The following is a 15,691-nucleotide window of genomic DNA, read 5'->3' as shown; positions in this document are numbered from 1 at the left end:
AGGGGAGTTCCGTTCACCTGGAAGCTGCAACACTAAATACCTGGTCGCCCAGATGACTTGCGTTTGATGGGCAATTGTTCAGAGAAGGCCAAAAATTGAGACATCAAGTCAAGTTGGGGAGCATGCACTGGTACAGCGCATTGCCGCACCCACCACATGATGAAACAACTCGGGATCCCAGATGGCAACCCCCCCCAGGCAGACACGCGGTCCAGTGACACCCTCCCGAAATGACCCTCTATCTGCTGCAGCCAGGTGTTACATGGGCGACCCCTTGGTCTGGTCCAGCTACTCGGGTCCCCAACAATGAGGATCTTACAAGCTGGATCACCCTCAGGGAAATGCGTCACATGGCCGTAGTGCCGTAACTGACGCTCAGTCACAATGCAGGTCATGTGCCTCATTCGGGACTCCATGAGCAACTGCTCATTTCGACACAAAGTCAAACCAACGGTACCCAAGGATTTTCCGGAGAGACGCAGTACCAAAGGAGTCCAGTCTTTGTCTCAGGTCACTTGGCCCTTCATCCTTTTGCATAGATATCGGGAGTGCCACACACCCCTTTCCAGCGACCTCATGAACCCCCCATGCTCTCCCAATCCATCTACTCACTTCATAGGAGGAGTCACCAGAGACATGAATGTCACTGCCAAGGTAAGTAAACCTCTCGACAAGCTCAACACTCTCTCTGAAGACAGACACACTGCTGAAATTGAGACGTGGCGTTTAATAATATAAGATGTGTGAAATCCAGATGGGACCACTGCCAAGAAGGGCTTAATAAGGGAGCAAAAAAAGCGAATAACATGTACAATAACTGAGACCAGTCAAAGGATATATTCCCAAGGTTCTGACAGTTTAGTACTTTGCCTGAAGCACCAAGAAGAAGCTAATTATAATAACCAAGACAAGATGAGAGAAAAGCATGAATAAGTGTGCCGCCAGCCTAACTGGAAAGAGAAGACCAAAGTCACGATATGTTCCTCAGCTGAATGAAGGAATATTTGCTTGAACTCTTCACACACAAGTCTCAAATGACATGTTAAAGAAGGACAACCGGGTAACTGGCTTCTGTACTCTCCCGACGAGCAAAACGTCTCTCTTCTACCCATTAAATTTTAAAAGGGTTGTGACACAGCCAAGATTTAATATGACCCATAAAATCGATCTGTGAGTCTGATGGAAAGTCAGAGGTATGGCTTGGCGTGAACATAAATCCGAGTGTCACTGGCATTAAAGTGGAATCACCATCACTACTATCTAATACTCTGACAAAACGATAGGGGAAAAACAAGAAAATAAGAGTGAGCCAAGTACCGAGTCCTGTGGAACACAACGTGCAAAAGGGACAGGTGAGAATTTGACATGGCCACTAGATACAGACAGGACTGAAACCACGCCAGAGGTATAACGCCTGAAATATGACTTGAGGCGTTTAATGAGCACATCCTATACCACATGCCACCGAAATAACCAGCAGTACAAGAACAAACACTCAGTAATTCTTAATATTACTAGAATAACAAAGAAAGACAAATAATAAGTGGACAGGCTCCACCAAAAGCCATTTTATACACGTAAAAATGTTTCGGCTTAAACAAAACTGTTTGGGGTTGGTGCCATACAGAACAGGATGATGTGTGGCTCTGACACCAACATATCACAGGTTGTCTCTCATTTCCAGTCACTTGAGGTCAGTTGAAAATGTGTGGCCAGTCTGCATATGGTTGGTGTGTTTTCAGTTTCATCTTCATCAGCTATCTAAGGCCACTAGGAAAGTAAAATATCCTGGTGTGTGAGAATGTAACCTTGTGACGATGTGGGTTCAGCTCCAGGCTCCCGTCTCCAGTTTTGGCGCTCTTGAACCCGACACCGTCCGTAATGTCACCGGATGAGCTGATCAGTGAGTACATCACGAAACAAGGGGATGGTGCAAAAATGTGCAAAGTACTTTTATTTAAAGCAGCAAAACCAAAACACTGTTCAAATAAATAGTGCAGTGTGTCTAACAGTCCTTAAATAAATAATTCTTTAAAAGTGAGTGAAAAACGTAGAGGTTAAAAATCCAATAAATAGATCCTTTTAAAACGAGGTTAAAACAATGGCTGGAAGCAGTTCTTTTAAAAACAAAGCCCGGTGTCTTCTTTCTTCTCCCATCCAGGCTATGCACCAAGGGAGTCCCCCAACCTGCAACTGACCTTCTCCACTTGGCTGGTCTTGTGGCTTCCCGATCCATGGCTTCGTTCAGCCATCCGCCAGACTGAGACTTGGCTTCCCCCAATGGCCAGGGCGCTCATGCTGGGGTTCCACTCCAAATCTCCGACTCCCGCTACCTTCACTGCGGTGAGCCAACCTTCTCTCGATCACTCCTGCTCCACACCAGCGCTCAGCAGGAGTGACCACTACCGTTGGCCCCCGTGTGTCGGCCGAACACCCCGCTACAGCTCGCCTCTCCCAGCTGCCTGCAAACATCAACGAGTCTACGCTCGCTCTCTCTCGCGCATGCACCAGGTCCCTTGCTCCAAGTTGCCTTCTTCCTTAAACTCCGTTCACTTTTTTCTTTTTTTTCCTCTTCCCCCCTCTCCACACTCACGCTCCTATTATATATAATGGGGATGTGGAACAGGTGTGGCGATTAGCAGCTCCCGGCATCAATTACGGATGTGGACAACTCCTCAACTGTGCACTAAAGAGAGGATCGCCTGTGTTTTGTCTTGGTAGAGTAATATATATTACTCTACTTTCCCCTATTGTATTATTAATATGTAGCCTTAGAATGCCTAATCTCACAGACTTAGTACTGTTTATAAGGTATTATTGTATATAACTTATCCCCACCTTCCCTTCTATATCTATAACCTCAGGCAATTAGATGTAGTAAAAAGACAAGCAGAAGTTAAGTTACACATAAGATAATGTAATGTATTATTGATAATATTCATAAATAATAACAAAATGTAAAGTATATTTGAATATTGGCAACCATACAACCTGATTAAATGATGATATGTAGTTCAGGCGGCACACAGACTTGTAGTTACTTATATGTCTCTAGTTAAGGCATCATTGGTGCTCAGCTTTCAGCCATATGTCTGTTCAAAATGGCTGCTAAACTGTGCTCTTCATTGTGTTGTCTTCATCATCACAGGTTAGCAAGAGAGATGCTTCTTTCAGATGTTGGTAAGTAAGAGAGAGATACTTCTTCATCATATGTTGGTTGGTAAGAGAGAGAGATTGTGAGGTTAAGCACGTACATTTATAAATGTTCTGTCCAAGCCCTAGAGCCAATAAGACATCATGGTACTTAAAGGCCTCTGAGACAAGCCAATTCCAAACAGTCATACCTCAGACCAATGGGGGAATAGAACATTTTAACACCTGCTCCAAAACCATATGTTAAAGTACACTTTAGCCTACTTGCGCGGGGCAGAAATGACTTTAGCAAAGAAACACTCCGCAAACTGGTTTAAGACACATCCCCCAAATCCTGTCGTAAAATTCAAACAGACCCATTCGTAAGAGGGAGGGGTAAACACTAAATGACATTGCTTTGCTTAAATTACAAATAAAGACATACAAAATATTTATCAAGTTATATGTAAAATCTCACATCACAACAGCCCGCATCATGAGACGCCCGGGAAACGTTCCGTCCACACTACCAAGCCTGCTCTTTAAGCCTGGAGTGCAGCAATTATCTATTTAAAAAAACTGTCCTTTTTAATCTGAGCTGTGGACCCGCTACACCAACTGTCCAGGCCTTCTCATTAATTTAAAACAGCAACATGGGGACACAAAGCATATTACACAGTAAGTGGGATTATTTTTTTTTAGTTCTTCTATTGCAATAAGCTGGGGTGGGGTTGGAGGATGATGTCCCCATTTTGAATATATAAAATGCTATTATGTTTTTTTTGTTTTTGAGTTTCACAGGAGCTGCAGAAAAGAGAGCACGTCTCAGCTCTTGTCGCCACAGGGCATTTTGTCTGCTGTCTATCAGCTTGTAAACTCTCTACACTTTGTATTTAAGGCAAAACTCATCACCTTGCCAAGTACTTGGAAATGCTCATGCAGATATAATGTTTAAATAGCGCAAGTGTCTATAGACCTGCAGGTTGGACTGGCATAAGTAAATATTATATAAAGCTGCCCACCAAACCTGGATTTGGGATACACTACACTGCACACAAGCTACTGAGCTAAGCATAATCCTTACCCTGAAGGACTCTGGAAGCTTTTGTGGGATGGAGATGGGGACAGTGCCTTGATTAAGAAGAAGGACACCTCACGCCTCGACAAACTGGTGAGGAAGGCAGGCTCTATTGGTGGCATGGAGCTGGACAGCTTGAAATCTGTGGTAGAGCGACGGGCGCTCAGCAGGCTCCTATCAATTATGGAGAATCCACTGCATCCACTAAACAGGATCATCTCCAGACAGAAGAGCAGCTTCAGCGACAGACTGCTGTCATCATCCTACTCCACTGACAGACTGAGAAGATAGTTCCTCCCCCAAACTATGCGACTCTTCAATTCCACCCGGGGGGGTAAACGTTAACATTATACAAAGTAATTGTCTGTTTTTACCTGCATTTTTATTACTGTTTAATATTGTTTTTTATCAGTATGCTGCTGCTGGAGTATGTGAATTTCCCCTTGGGATTAATAAAGTAAGTAAGTAAGTAAGTAAGTGAGTATGTATGTATGTATGTATGTATGCATGTATGCATGTATGTATGTATGTATGTATGTATGTATGTATGTATGTATCTATGTGACTCCCCAGTGCACCAGAGGTCAGTAGAGAGCTCCTAATTAGCGTAGGCAAAACAGAAACCCAACAGCTCATTTGAATTAGCTTGATGATATGTGCAACCTAAGTCACCCAGCTCAACCTTCTAAATTGTGCAAATGTGAATCAATAAAAATTCTTAACTGCTTCTGCATCCCAAGAGCTTTCAACAATTCAAGATCAAGCAGAGAACTGGAAAAGACTACAGATCAAAAGGCCGACTCACCCACTGTAAAGGAGGCTGTCCTGAACTGGCTTCGCTCCTGCTGCTTCACTTGCAAAATCATCTGCAAGGAAAAGGGAACATTTTTTTTCTCCACAATGACATTTTCTAATCTAGAAACATTTCTGTGTGGAAGCTTTGATGCATAGAGCTGCATAGAGTCGTCTCACTGCGAAGCCTTTAATAATGGTTTTCCCAAAAGGGAGACTAGGCCCGAGGCATTCAGCTCTATGTAGGCTCATGTTAGTAGATGCTGCTGCCAAGGTGCATCTAAGACAATATCTGTTCGTTCTACAAATCAGGATATTGCTGGAATAAAGATTGTAATAGTTAACCAGCTGGTTTACCTAAACAACTCTATTTTAAATATCCAAAAACAAAAATATTTTACCTTCAAACCAGTTCCAAAGCTAAATTGAAAACAAAAAGGTGTTGCCTTAATAAAAGATTTCCATCTATTTTCTAAACTCACTTTACCCAACTTTAGGGTCACAGAGGGCTCAGACATATCGCAGAGTCAAGGCAGGAACTTTATGATGGATCCAAACTCACTAAAGAGGCCTGAGACAAGAGACAAATGAAGGTTTTCCTATCTGAGAGTGGGGGACTGTCATTGACAGAAGAATTCAAACCAAAATGTTAATGCACCTGCAAGGCAGAAGTGCTAAGAGCCATGGATATTATAAATACCCAAAATATGCACACTAAACTGAAATGAGAAATAAGCAGTAAAGCTAGGACAGCAGCGCTAAACACTTTCCAACAAGATATTTGATTTTCAAAACTATTGGCAGCCTTACTGGGCAATTGGGCTGGCACCATAACAAAATCGTCTGTATCACAGGAAGAGTTCTTGCTATTACTGCTGCCACCCGAGTCCTTTGATCCATGAAGGAAGCTTGTTGAATCCTGGGTAGGGGAAACCAGGGTTTTGACTCTCAGCTGTTGCATCTCCGCCACCGACTGCTACATGAAGGAAGAAAAACACTTTAATTAAAGGAGAAGGAAAAATCTCCAAAGAGTATGTATTTAAGGACAACTATCCATTAATAATGTAACAGTAAAGCACAGAAGAACAAAATAACTTTGTAACTCGTTGTATTCAACAACATCCAGTATATCCATCAAAACTGTTAATGGTAAAGTACATTCAAATTTCAATGTTAAGAATATGCCTAGCTAGTTCTGGAATTTATTTTTCTTTAACCGCACTTCTCCAACAAAGGTAAGACCATAACCCTGAACTCCCTCCATGGTCTGTTTCAACATTTAAGTCTTTGAGGGCTGAATATTTTTTCATAGCAGGGAAGCTGCTGGCCGCTAGAGTGGTCTTCACGCAGGCACCAGCCATTGGAGCTTAACACGGACCTGGTAAGAGAGAGTGAAGCGAATGTGCAAAGCAAAATACTCTATAGACAACATTTTGCATATTATTGCTGAATCAGACTCTGACTTATTGTACACCCATTTTGACGCAAGTGATCTGGAGATCGAAAACGAAAGTGATGTACCAGCATTGGCTGATCACAGTGCTGAATGCGTTCATGTAGTGGCCAGCAGCTGCGTGAAGACATTACTATATGTCTTAAGAAGTCGACATCCGACAAAAATAGTTAAGCACAGAAGTCTGTCTCAGGTGCACATAGTCAAGTAAGAGATGCCATCGTGAACCAGTAACTAACAACATGTAGTCCATATATTGCTAAGAGCCCGTAACAATCTAATTAGAATGAACAAATAAACAAACAAAAGTTTAGGCACTATTCTTTTAATCCTAAACAAGGCAGGACTTTCAAGAGAGTACAAAGACCATAACAGAAACTTACAGGAGGAGAGGCCAAGTGGGATGTCGAGGAACTGCTACAGGAACTGCCAGAACCAGAGCTTGGGTAGGAGGGCATTGGCACGGGAGCAGCTGCAAAAATTCAACTTGATGAGGTTTTTGTTAAGAATGACTGCATGGCCTACTTACTTACTAGGGGTTCTCAGCGACTGATACTCTTCCACAGTAATCAACTTTTCACCACAAGATAAAAAAAGGTTTGATTAAGAAATCCTTGAGGTTTCAATTACAAGCCAACCATTTCTATACAGCAGTAATGGAAATGAATGTTTAAAGGTTAAATGGAAAAATGTTTCTGGGCACTCTCTCAAGCTACTTTTGAAAAGGGGAAAAAGCATGAAGCTTGTCATGGATGATTTACTTACATTTCTTCATGGATGAGTTAACTTCTAGGAAAGGATGCTGAAAAAACTCATCTAGAAAGAAATAAGCAACAGAGTGAAAGGAATGAATACATGGACATGACATCTATGTCAAGGTGGCTAAAAGCTTCCAGAAAAAAAAATACTCATTACAAAACTGTGTCAATTAATATATAAATTACAAAATAATTCACTTTGCTGCTGTAATGGTTAAGAATGCAAAACATGCAGCCAGACTAAATTAAACACTTTGACAAAGACTTTAAAAATAGCCCAGCGATTGAAAAAAATGAACAGGTGAGCATCTTTCCATTACTCCAAGACATTTCCTTCACATTTAAATTTTTTAAAATCCACTGGAGATAATTCCAGACATTTCACTCTTTACATTTCTCCTCTTGATGATCCACATTTTACTTCAATAACAGCAAAACCTTAACCTTAATTTTTCATAAACACTTACTGATAAACAGAATGCTACAAAACTGCATCGGTTAACCCGTGGATATGCTGCTTTCTACAAACCAAATAAAATCATTTGCAATGTTTATGCATTACATTAGGTTTTCCACTACAGAAATCAAACCCCCTTTCTCCTAGTTAAAATTAATTTATTCAGCACTGGGAGATGAAATGCAGCATGAAAACGGCGCTTTAGCACACCAGCGGCATACTGTGACTACAAATACCGCAGGACTTGAGTGACGTCACACTCCTTGAAAGGACGGTCATGCTCACTTGCGGCTCTGAAAAGCCTGAACAAAAACAGTGCAACTTTATTAAAAAATAGTTTTCATTTGCAACTGTGACTTCAAATGAGTTGTGCACAAAGAAATGAATGATGATTATGGAAGAGTATTTTTTTGATTTGAACTGCGAGAAGCCAATTTAGAGTTTCACCTAAACACTACTTATTTAAATTCATACTAACCAAGGCAAAATCAATTTATTTTTATTTATGGATTAAATAAAATCAACAAAATTCAACAAGCCAAGACCATTTTTGTCACTTCATGGTGTTCTGGGGTATGGAACGACATTACGACAAAGTCAACCAGTGGTCAGGTGTGGCAGGATCTGTATCTGTCAATGGTGGGCATCTGTGACAGCAGCAGCAAGCCCTCTGATGAAAGCTGCGGGTCTGGAGTTGAGCAACTTCTTCAATCAGATTGCTTGAGCAAATTTTATGTGACAACTAAGTCAACAATGTTTGGGGCACCACAACTTTATCTGACCTGGAGAGGAGCAGCACCCCAACTGTCTTAACATCTTGCAGTTTTGACATTTTACCCCTCTCTTTCTGCTTACATTACAGCGAGCAAGAGCATTTCCAGATAAAACGTTATCATAAATACATGTCCCCCATGCCCACCCCGGCTTCTATGTGTCATGTGTGCAGAATGTATGGTTAGTCTTGCTTCTCCCGAGGACGTTACGAGACAATTTTACTTGCAAGATGTGGATGAAGACTACCTATTCAATCAATACACGAGTGGCCTTTTTACCTCTCAAGATAATAAAATGGGCAGATCAGTGGAGTTTCAACTGAAATGACTCACTTTTTACAAGATGCTCTTAACTATCTTGTCAATTTTTTAAGTAGTAAATCATGTCCAGATTTACTTTGAAGAACCCAAATGAAAGCTTCACATTTACTTGCAGTTCACTTAAACACTTACCGAAGTCCATGCGGTCCCTGTGGTTGCGCTGTAGCAGTCCCAGCAGCAAGTTACGCAAGTGGCTAGAAGTTTCCCGGGGGATGCTGCAAAACAGACATAATTTTAGAACATAAAACATAAGAAATTTGACAAATAAGAGGAGACAATTTAGTCCATCAAGATTGTTAGTTTGACGAACTGCTAAGCCGTCCCAATTATTTCATCCTGATACACCTAAAGGTTATCAACCTTTCTGCTTCAAAAACAAGTCCCGATTCCCACAACTCTTTGCATACATAAAGATGTGTTTCCTGGCTTCAGTCTTAAATGTACTTTCTCTTAATTTCCACAAATGTCGTCGAGTATGTGATAAACCATTTAACTCAAAAAAATTCGCCTGGATTTGCTTTATCGATGTCATTAAGAATTTTAAGGAACAGGATTAGGTCCCCATGTAGTTTACTCTAATCGCGACTCAACAGGTTTAATTCTCTGAATCTGTGACAGTTTGACATGTCCTTAAGAACCCGAATGCGCTTGGTTGCTCTTTTTTATCCAGATTCAAGTGCTTCTATGACTTTTTTGTATCGTGGTGACCAGAATTTCACACAATACTCCAGTCTTGTCAACATTTGATTTGCCTTTTTAATAATAACTTAAGTGCATTGCTTCGATGTTGAAAATGTTATCTCAACGTAAACCCCAAAAATTCTTTTCAGAGGCTGCTTCTTAGATCAGAGTTTCCCATCTTGATATTCCTGCAGCCAACATGTAACATTTTGCACTTTCCTGCATGAAGCTACATTTTCCAAGTGCCTTCTTCTCAAATTTGATTTTGCTACCTCCTCAGTGCGTGCCAATTTCAGTATCACCTGCGAGAGTCACAAGTTTACTAACTATACCGAAATCTACATAATTAATATAAATCAGAAAAAAATAAAGGTCCAAGGACAGACCCCTATGGGACTCCATGTGGAGCATTTCTGCAATGATTTACTTAAAGCTAATTTAAAGGTTGCTTTTTTCCTTCTTCCGAAAACAAATACCACAATATTTTACTAAGGTGTTTCCAAAGGTTACACGAAAGTCCATACTTAACAGCAAACAATGAACCTAAACATACAGGAGATTCTGTCGGATCAACAGGCTTGTGTTATGTGTCAAAAGTGCAGCAACAGATGTTAACAGAGATAATTCTCTCCCTTCTAATTATCAGTCTGCAGAGAAGAACACATGCAGACACAACAACAACAGGCAAACCCCACAGAAACCGTGACGTGAGCTACGAGACAGCAGCGCTTTCCTCCTACACCCCAAAGACGCATGCCTCCATTTGTTAACTGTAAACTGGATAATTAAAGGTGTGAGCGTGAATCTGTCCTTTGAGGAATTGGCCCCCTGACTCAGTGTCAAGTTCTTCTCTACACCTAGTGCTGCCACCCTGAACAGGATTAAGAAGATTAAGGATGGCTGGGTGAAATGATCACTTTCCAAATCAGACTCCCCTAGGGCTTAGTTTTCCCTGCAGGCCACTTTGTCGACAACACGTGCTGTGTTAATTAGATCTGACTTTACTACAGGTGCTGGCTTTTATAAGAAGCACACATTTTAACTAAAGAGATAAAGTGCAAGAACTGCTACAACAGTTGAAAATTTTAAAAAGAATATGAGGTAATAACCTAAAATGGACTGGCACCCTGTCAAGCCTTGGGTTGTTCTGCTTAGTCAGGCTCAGAGCACCAGCTCTGTATAACCTTTAACTGAATAAGCAGATTAGAAGATCGATGGTTGGTGAGAAAAACAAGAGTTACAGCATTTACCTAAAAGTAAATAATTCTAATTATATAACAAATTGAGTGATTTTAGGTCATCAAGTAAATTATGTTGTAGGAGAAATCTAAAATTGGCCCAGAAATTACACAGTAGCTCGATTCTCTGCTCCACTCCCCAGCTTCTGCCTCTGAGGCTATAAAAGAGGTAAGTGAAGAAATACTCAGAGTAGCGGCAATTCGGAAAAACAAAAACAACAAAAAATGACTGCTTGATAACGAAACAAATTACAGGTTCCTTATATTCAATCATAACCTGTTTCAGAGAATATCTTCAAGGTTACGACAGCATTTCATTTAATCTTGAGACGATCGGTGCAAATTGGTGAGTCAAAGGATGTGAAATACAAGTAAATGGCACAGAAACGCATCGTATGAATGCTCTGAAAGGCTTTTTTGGCCTTCACATGAACCTTAAGGTGCCTGAACAGAAAACACTGGATGTCTCATAAGCTACTGGCAGACGTGATGTATAATCTGATAACTTAAATAAATCAAGTTATGATTTTATAATAACATTTGTGTTGCTGGTGCACTCAGACTTTGCTTGTTCGCGAGCTTAGTCGATGTTTGCATTTTACTCCATCTGATAACAATAATCGGCCCATGACATTAGTGAGCATCAGACCATTTCTCCTAAATTAAATATGGAATGCAAAGCCATTAACACCCCATTGTTTTTAGCACATCTTAAGTGCTTTTAGAATTAATAACAGCAGGCAGAACTTGCAATGCAACTACAAAAGGTATGGAATGGTTAAGACCCCACTGGGCAGAAAATGGATCATTATACAAACATGCTGCACTCAAAAAAAAGAAAAAAAAAGCATCATTAATTGGTTACGACAAAACAAATGTATTTCAAAACATAGAATTATGTAATTACATCAGTAACGTAAAATTTTATAAGACAATAAGAACATCTAAAATCACATCAAAATCTAAAGTATGGAGTTAACAGTCAAGCATGTTTACATGCACACACAAAACAGGAATAAGGCGAGTAACCCAGTCAAGGCAGAAATGTGTTTTCTTAAAAACCCCGTCTATATGCACAAGTCCTGCACAGTCCTGAATAAACCCTGTTTATATGCGCTTCACATTCAGCTCAACAGATCAGTCCCACCAGTGGGTGGAACAATATGACCGCCAGTAGCCAAAGGTGTTAAGTGTGCCACTGTGATCTGTGAGTTTAACTTAAAAACTGGTAACTGAGGACATGACACACTTGAAGTATTTAAGTAATGTAAGTGAGTTGACAGGAAGAGATTGAAACAGAGATAAGGAGGGACAAATGGAGCAGCTCAAGAAGGCTGTTAAAAAGCGTTGGTGTGCTCCCTGTTTGGAAATGGTCTGTTTAAAACTCAACTGTGTTGGCAAAGATTGAATCCCATGTTCGGCAACTGCATGTTCTTATTTAGGAACCAAAGAATGTGAGAAAAGTAGAAAAAGCTCTGGCAACTTTGCTGAAAACTTCCGCTCCCCTATGGACGGGATGGAAGACGTCGCTCCCGCATATGCTTAGAACCGTACCTCCTGCACTCTCGAAGTGCACAGACTTGACTGCCAGGAACCCCACCACTGCACTGGGCTTTGCCAGCAGGTTCCTTCAACTATTGATTTCTTGGAGTGTAAGGCGATACTAAAAAGAGCCAAGTGTATCCTTTCTTTAGTGTAATTCTTCTTTATTCATCTTAGAATTACTGCCGCACACAACTAGGGAAGGACATAGTATTTAACTTTATATATAATACTCTACTGTGGCTGTTCGTTTGTCTGTCCAGGATTTTAAATCACCTGTAGCTCGCAAACCGTTTGCACTATTGACCTGATATTTGGTACACATATACTACATAGCATCTACTATCTGCTATCGGGGTATTGATTGACCTCCAAGGTTATTCCTCTTTTTATTTTAGAGTTAACTCTCGGTAGCAGGGCGGCCATGCGGTGCATGCGTACGGGTGCCATTCTCATTCCCTTCCACCTTCGCGGTCACTTCCTCTACCTCTTCATATCTTAAATCATTCTTGATAAAGATTGAAGGCTAAAGTGCCAGCTTAAGTGAAAAATTACAGAAAACGTACTAAGTAATTGCAACACAAACACGGACTTAATCAGTTTAAACAAGAAAAGATGCCGATGAAAGGACAGAAGAAGTGGGCCACTAGGGCGGAGAAGAGAAGAGCTGCTCAGGAAGCAGCAAGCGCATCAACCTCTGAGCAAACGAATGCTAAATGTACAGAGGAAGAGGAGGAAAACTAGGAATGCTCAAGTCGAGGGTATTCCCTGCATGTTATTGTGCAGTGCGCTGTTACTGGTTTTATAATATATATACAAATACATAGATATTTGGTTTAGTAAAGCTGCAGTCTCTAACAAACAAATTCCCAGAGATCATATACCTCCCTAAAGATCATTTACCTCAGGAAATTTTTTCTTTGTAGATATTTTCACCATTTTACAACAGACATGTGCAAAACTGCAACATGGTTAAGGGTTTACATGACCACATTACTTGCAGAGTTTGTCAGAGACCAATATCACAGTTTCTCTCACCTGAATAAGGGTTGTAACCACAAGGGGGCGCCACAGAGACCCAAACCACAGACTCAATAAAGCCCCAACACCCTTTCTACTCAAGTAAAGGGTTTTATTGAGACACAATACCTTCTCCACAAGAATAACAGGAAAAAAAACGCACACACCAAGCACAACTGTCCTTCCTTATCCAAGAGTGTAGCCCACTGCCTTCCGACCCTGACTCCTCAAACTGAGGCAGCAGGCTTCCTTTTAAGCTTGACACAGGAATTGCTTCTGGTCTCTTGTCCCAGTCATCCAGACAACTTCCAGGTTGAGCAGAAACCAGTACAGTCCTCCCACAGCAGCGCACTCTGGCGGTCCTCAAAGACCCCATAAGGGTTGTGTTTTCTGACTTAAATTCCTATGCAACCCTGCAGGTGTCCTAATTGAGTTTAGCCCTGAGGCACACTGCCACCAGATGTGTGGGGGAATGACCTGCTCCTGATAAGGCCATTCTCCCAGTCCTTTCCATATGGCCTCTTGGCCAGGTATGAAACCTTCTGTTATCCCTGTCAAGATGCTTGTTCTTCCTTCTGGGCAGCCACATGGCATAAGATGGCATTTTTGAAAATGGCTTATTAAAATGCATGAAAACACACTCAGTGAGAAATGCACAGGAGGCCAAACGTTTGACAAAGCAGTGAATAACACAAACCTCCCACTTCTCCACCGGGGAGCGCCAATTAAAATAAAAATAAATGCTTCTGAAGCTGTCAAGTGACACATTTCAGGAAAAAGATACCTAATGGGTCATGTAGCCCAGAAACACTTACCAAGATTATACACTGGTTAATTAATTTTTTCAGACACCTATCCTCCCTTTCAAAATGAAGCATAGAATCAGAAAAGCTTGAAATTGATAAAGCCGAGATAGAAGAAAGATAAGAGAAATCGACTGATCACCAATCCTTGTGGACAGATAAATTAAAGAAGTCAGAAGACCACAGATCCCAAGCAACTATTCAAAGCATAATGAGGAAAAACAAAGAAAGACAGCATCTGAATGGACTGGGCTTTAAAAAAAGAAAACAAAGGAGGCCTACTCTGAACTAAGACACACTCCCATTCACATGTCAAGTAAGCGTTATTGTTCTCTGGTTTAAGTGTCAGTAGGATGCAAGGAGTTACACAGGGTAAGTGGGACGTTGCTTTAAATGACTGTGTGCTCCTCTACTGGCAGCTTCGCAATTTCATTCAGTTTTAAGTGCTAGTTCTGCTGAAGCAGCTGTTTGTTTTCATGCCACAAAACCATTCAGAGAAACAACTTGCTTTCTTGCTACTGAAACAAAATCCTATAAGCTACTAAAGTGACCTACTAGTGAAGCTTTGTTAATGCCAGGGTGCCAAACATAAAAAAGAAATTAGGAACGTTTTCACTGCTCCTCCAAAAAATTATACAGCAAAGCAAAAGTGCCTCTGCCTAAGCAAGCTGCAGATTATGAAGGCAGAGTCCATCCAACAGCACTTCATTAGGCACTAAAGCCGTTGCCTAACACTAGTTTGAGAACGTTTTGACAAAGCAAAAGGAAAGATACAAGTTATATTTAGTTGTTCCCTACTACCAGACCCGTAAGAGTAATATGACAACATCCAGTGTCGAAACATGCCACATGAACGCAAGTGCTAATGTCCCAGAATGTGAACCATGTGCTAGTAGCTTTCATCGATCTCAGGCTGTTGAGAAATCACAGAGGCACAGTGGATGGGATGGCTTCACCAGCAAATGTCTTGCTGCTGTTTACAAATATCACATTGCTGCATTATGCAATCAAATATTATCTTATTAGGTGACAGAGTATACAATCACTAAGAAGTCTAAAATTAACCCATATTCATTCTAATGCTGATACTTCTGATTCTACTTTGGAATTTATGTGTGTCAAGAAATGCTACTGAGGTTCCTCCATATCTGTGGCTATATGTTTTTATAATGTTTCGCCATGACTGCTCTAAGACGTTTTCTTCCTTTTTTGTAATTCTTTCTGCGTATTGGAGGGAGTTGCTGTTTGTTTGTTATATTTCTTGAGCTGCTATAAAAAGCTAAATTTACCTTTTGCAACAAAAAAGGATCGACATTAACTATCTACATGCCAGTAACGGCGCACTGCACGATAACGTACAGTGAATACACTTGACTTGAGCATTCCTAGTTTTCAGACTCTTTCTCTGTACGTTTAACATTCGTTTGCTCAGAGGTTGATGCACTTGCTGGTCCCTGGGCAGCTCTTCTTTTCTCCACCCTAGCAGCCCGCTTCTTCTCTTCTTTCGTCGGCATCTTTTTGCGTTAAAACTGACTAAGTCAGTGTTTGTATTGTAATTACTTGGTATGTTTTCTTTAATTTTTCACTTAAGTTGACACTTAAATCATCCTTGAGGCAGACTGAAGACTTTAGATATGAAAAGG

At 40.9% G+C, this 15,691-nt stretch overlaps 1 protein-coding gene across 1 annotated transcript in view; it reads right to left on the bottom strand.

Annotated features, from left to right (window-relative positions):
• Nucleotides 1–15,691, bottom strand: part of LOC114669221 (serine/threonine-protein kinase ULK1-like) — a 110,597-nt gene that overhangs the window by 34,695 nt on the left and 60,211 nt on the right. Inside the window, exons 10-14 of the mRNA XM_028825415.2 lie at nucleotides 8,897–8,979; nucleotides 7,221–7,271; nucleotides 6,839–6,927; nucleotides 5,813–5,978; nucleotides 5,016–5,076 (exon numbers count right to left, since the gene is read on the bottom strand). Coding sequence (XP_028681248.1) covers nucleotides 5,016–5,076; nucleotides 5,813–5,978; nucleotides 6,839–6,927; nucleotides 7,221–7,271; nucleotides 8,897–8,979 — 450 coding nt within the window. The remainder of the gene's footprint in view (nucleotides 1–5,015; nucleotides 5,077–5,812; nucleotides 5,979–6,838; nucleotides 6,928–7,220; nucleotides 7,272–8,896; nucleotides 8,980–15,691) is intronic.

The sequence above is a fragment of the Erpetoichthys calabaricus genome, chromosome 18, assembly GCF_900747795.2.
Source record: "Erpetoichthys calabaricus chromosome 18, fErpCal1.3, whole genome shotgun sequence".
In the NCBI taxonomy this organism is placed as follows: domain Eukaryota; kingdom Metazoa; phylum Chordata; class Cladistia; order Polypteriformes; family Polypteridae; genus Erpetoichthys; species Erpetoichthys calabaricus.
Note: the sequence above shows the minus strand (reverse complement) of the source record. Positions and strands in the feature narration are given on the sequence as shown.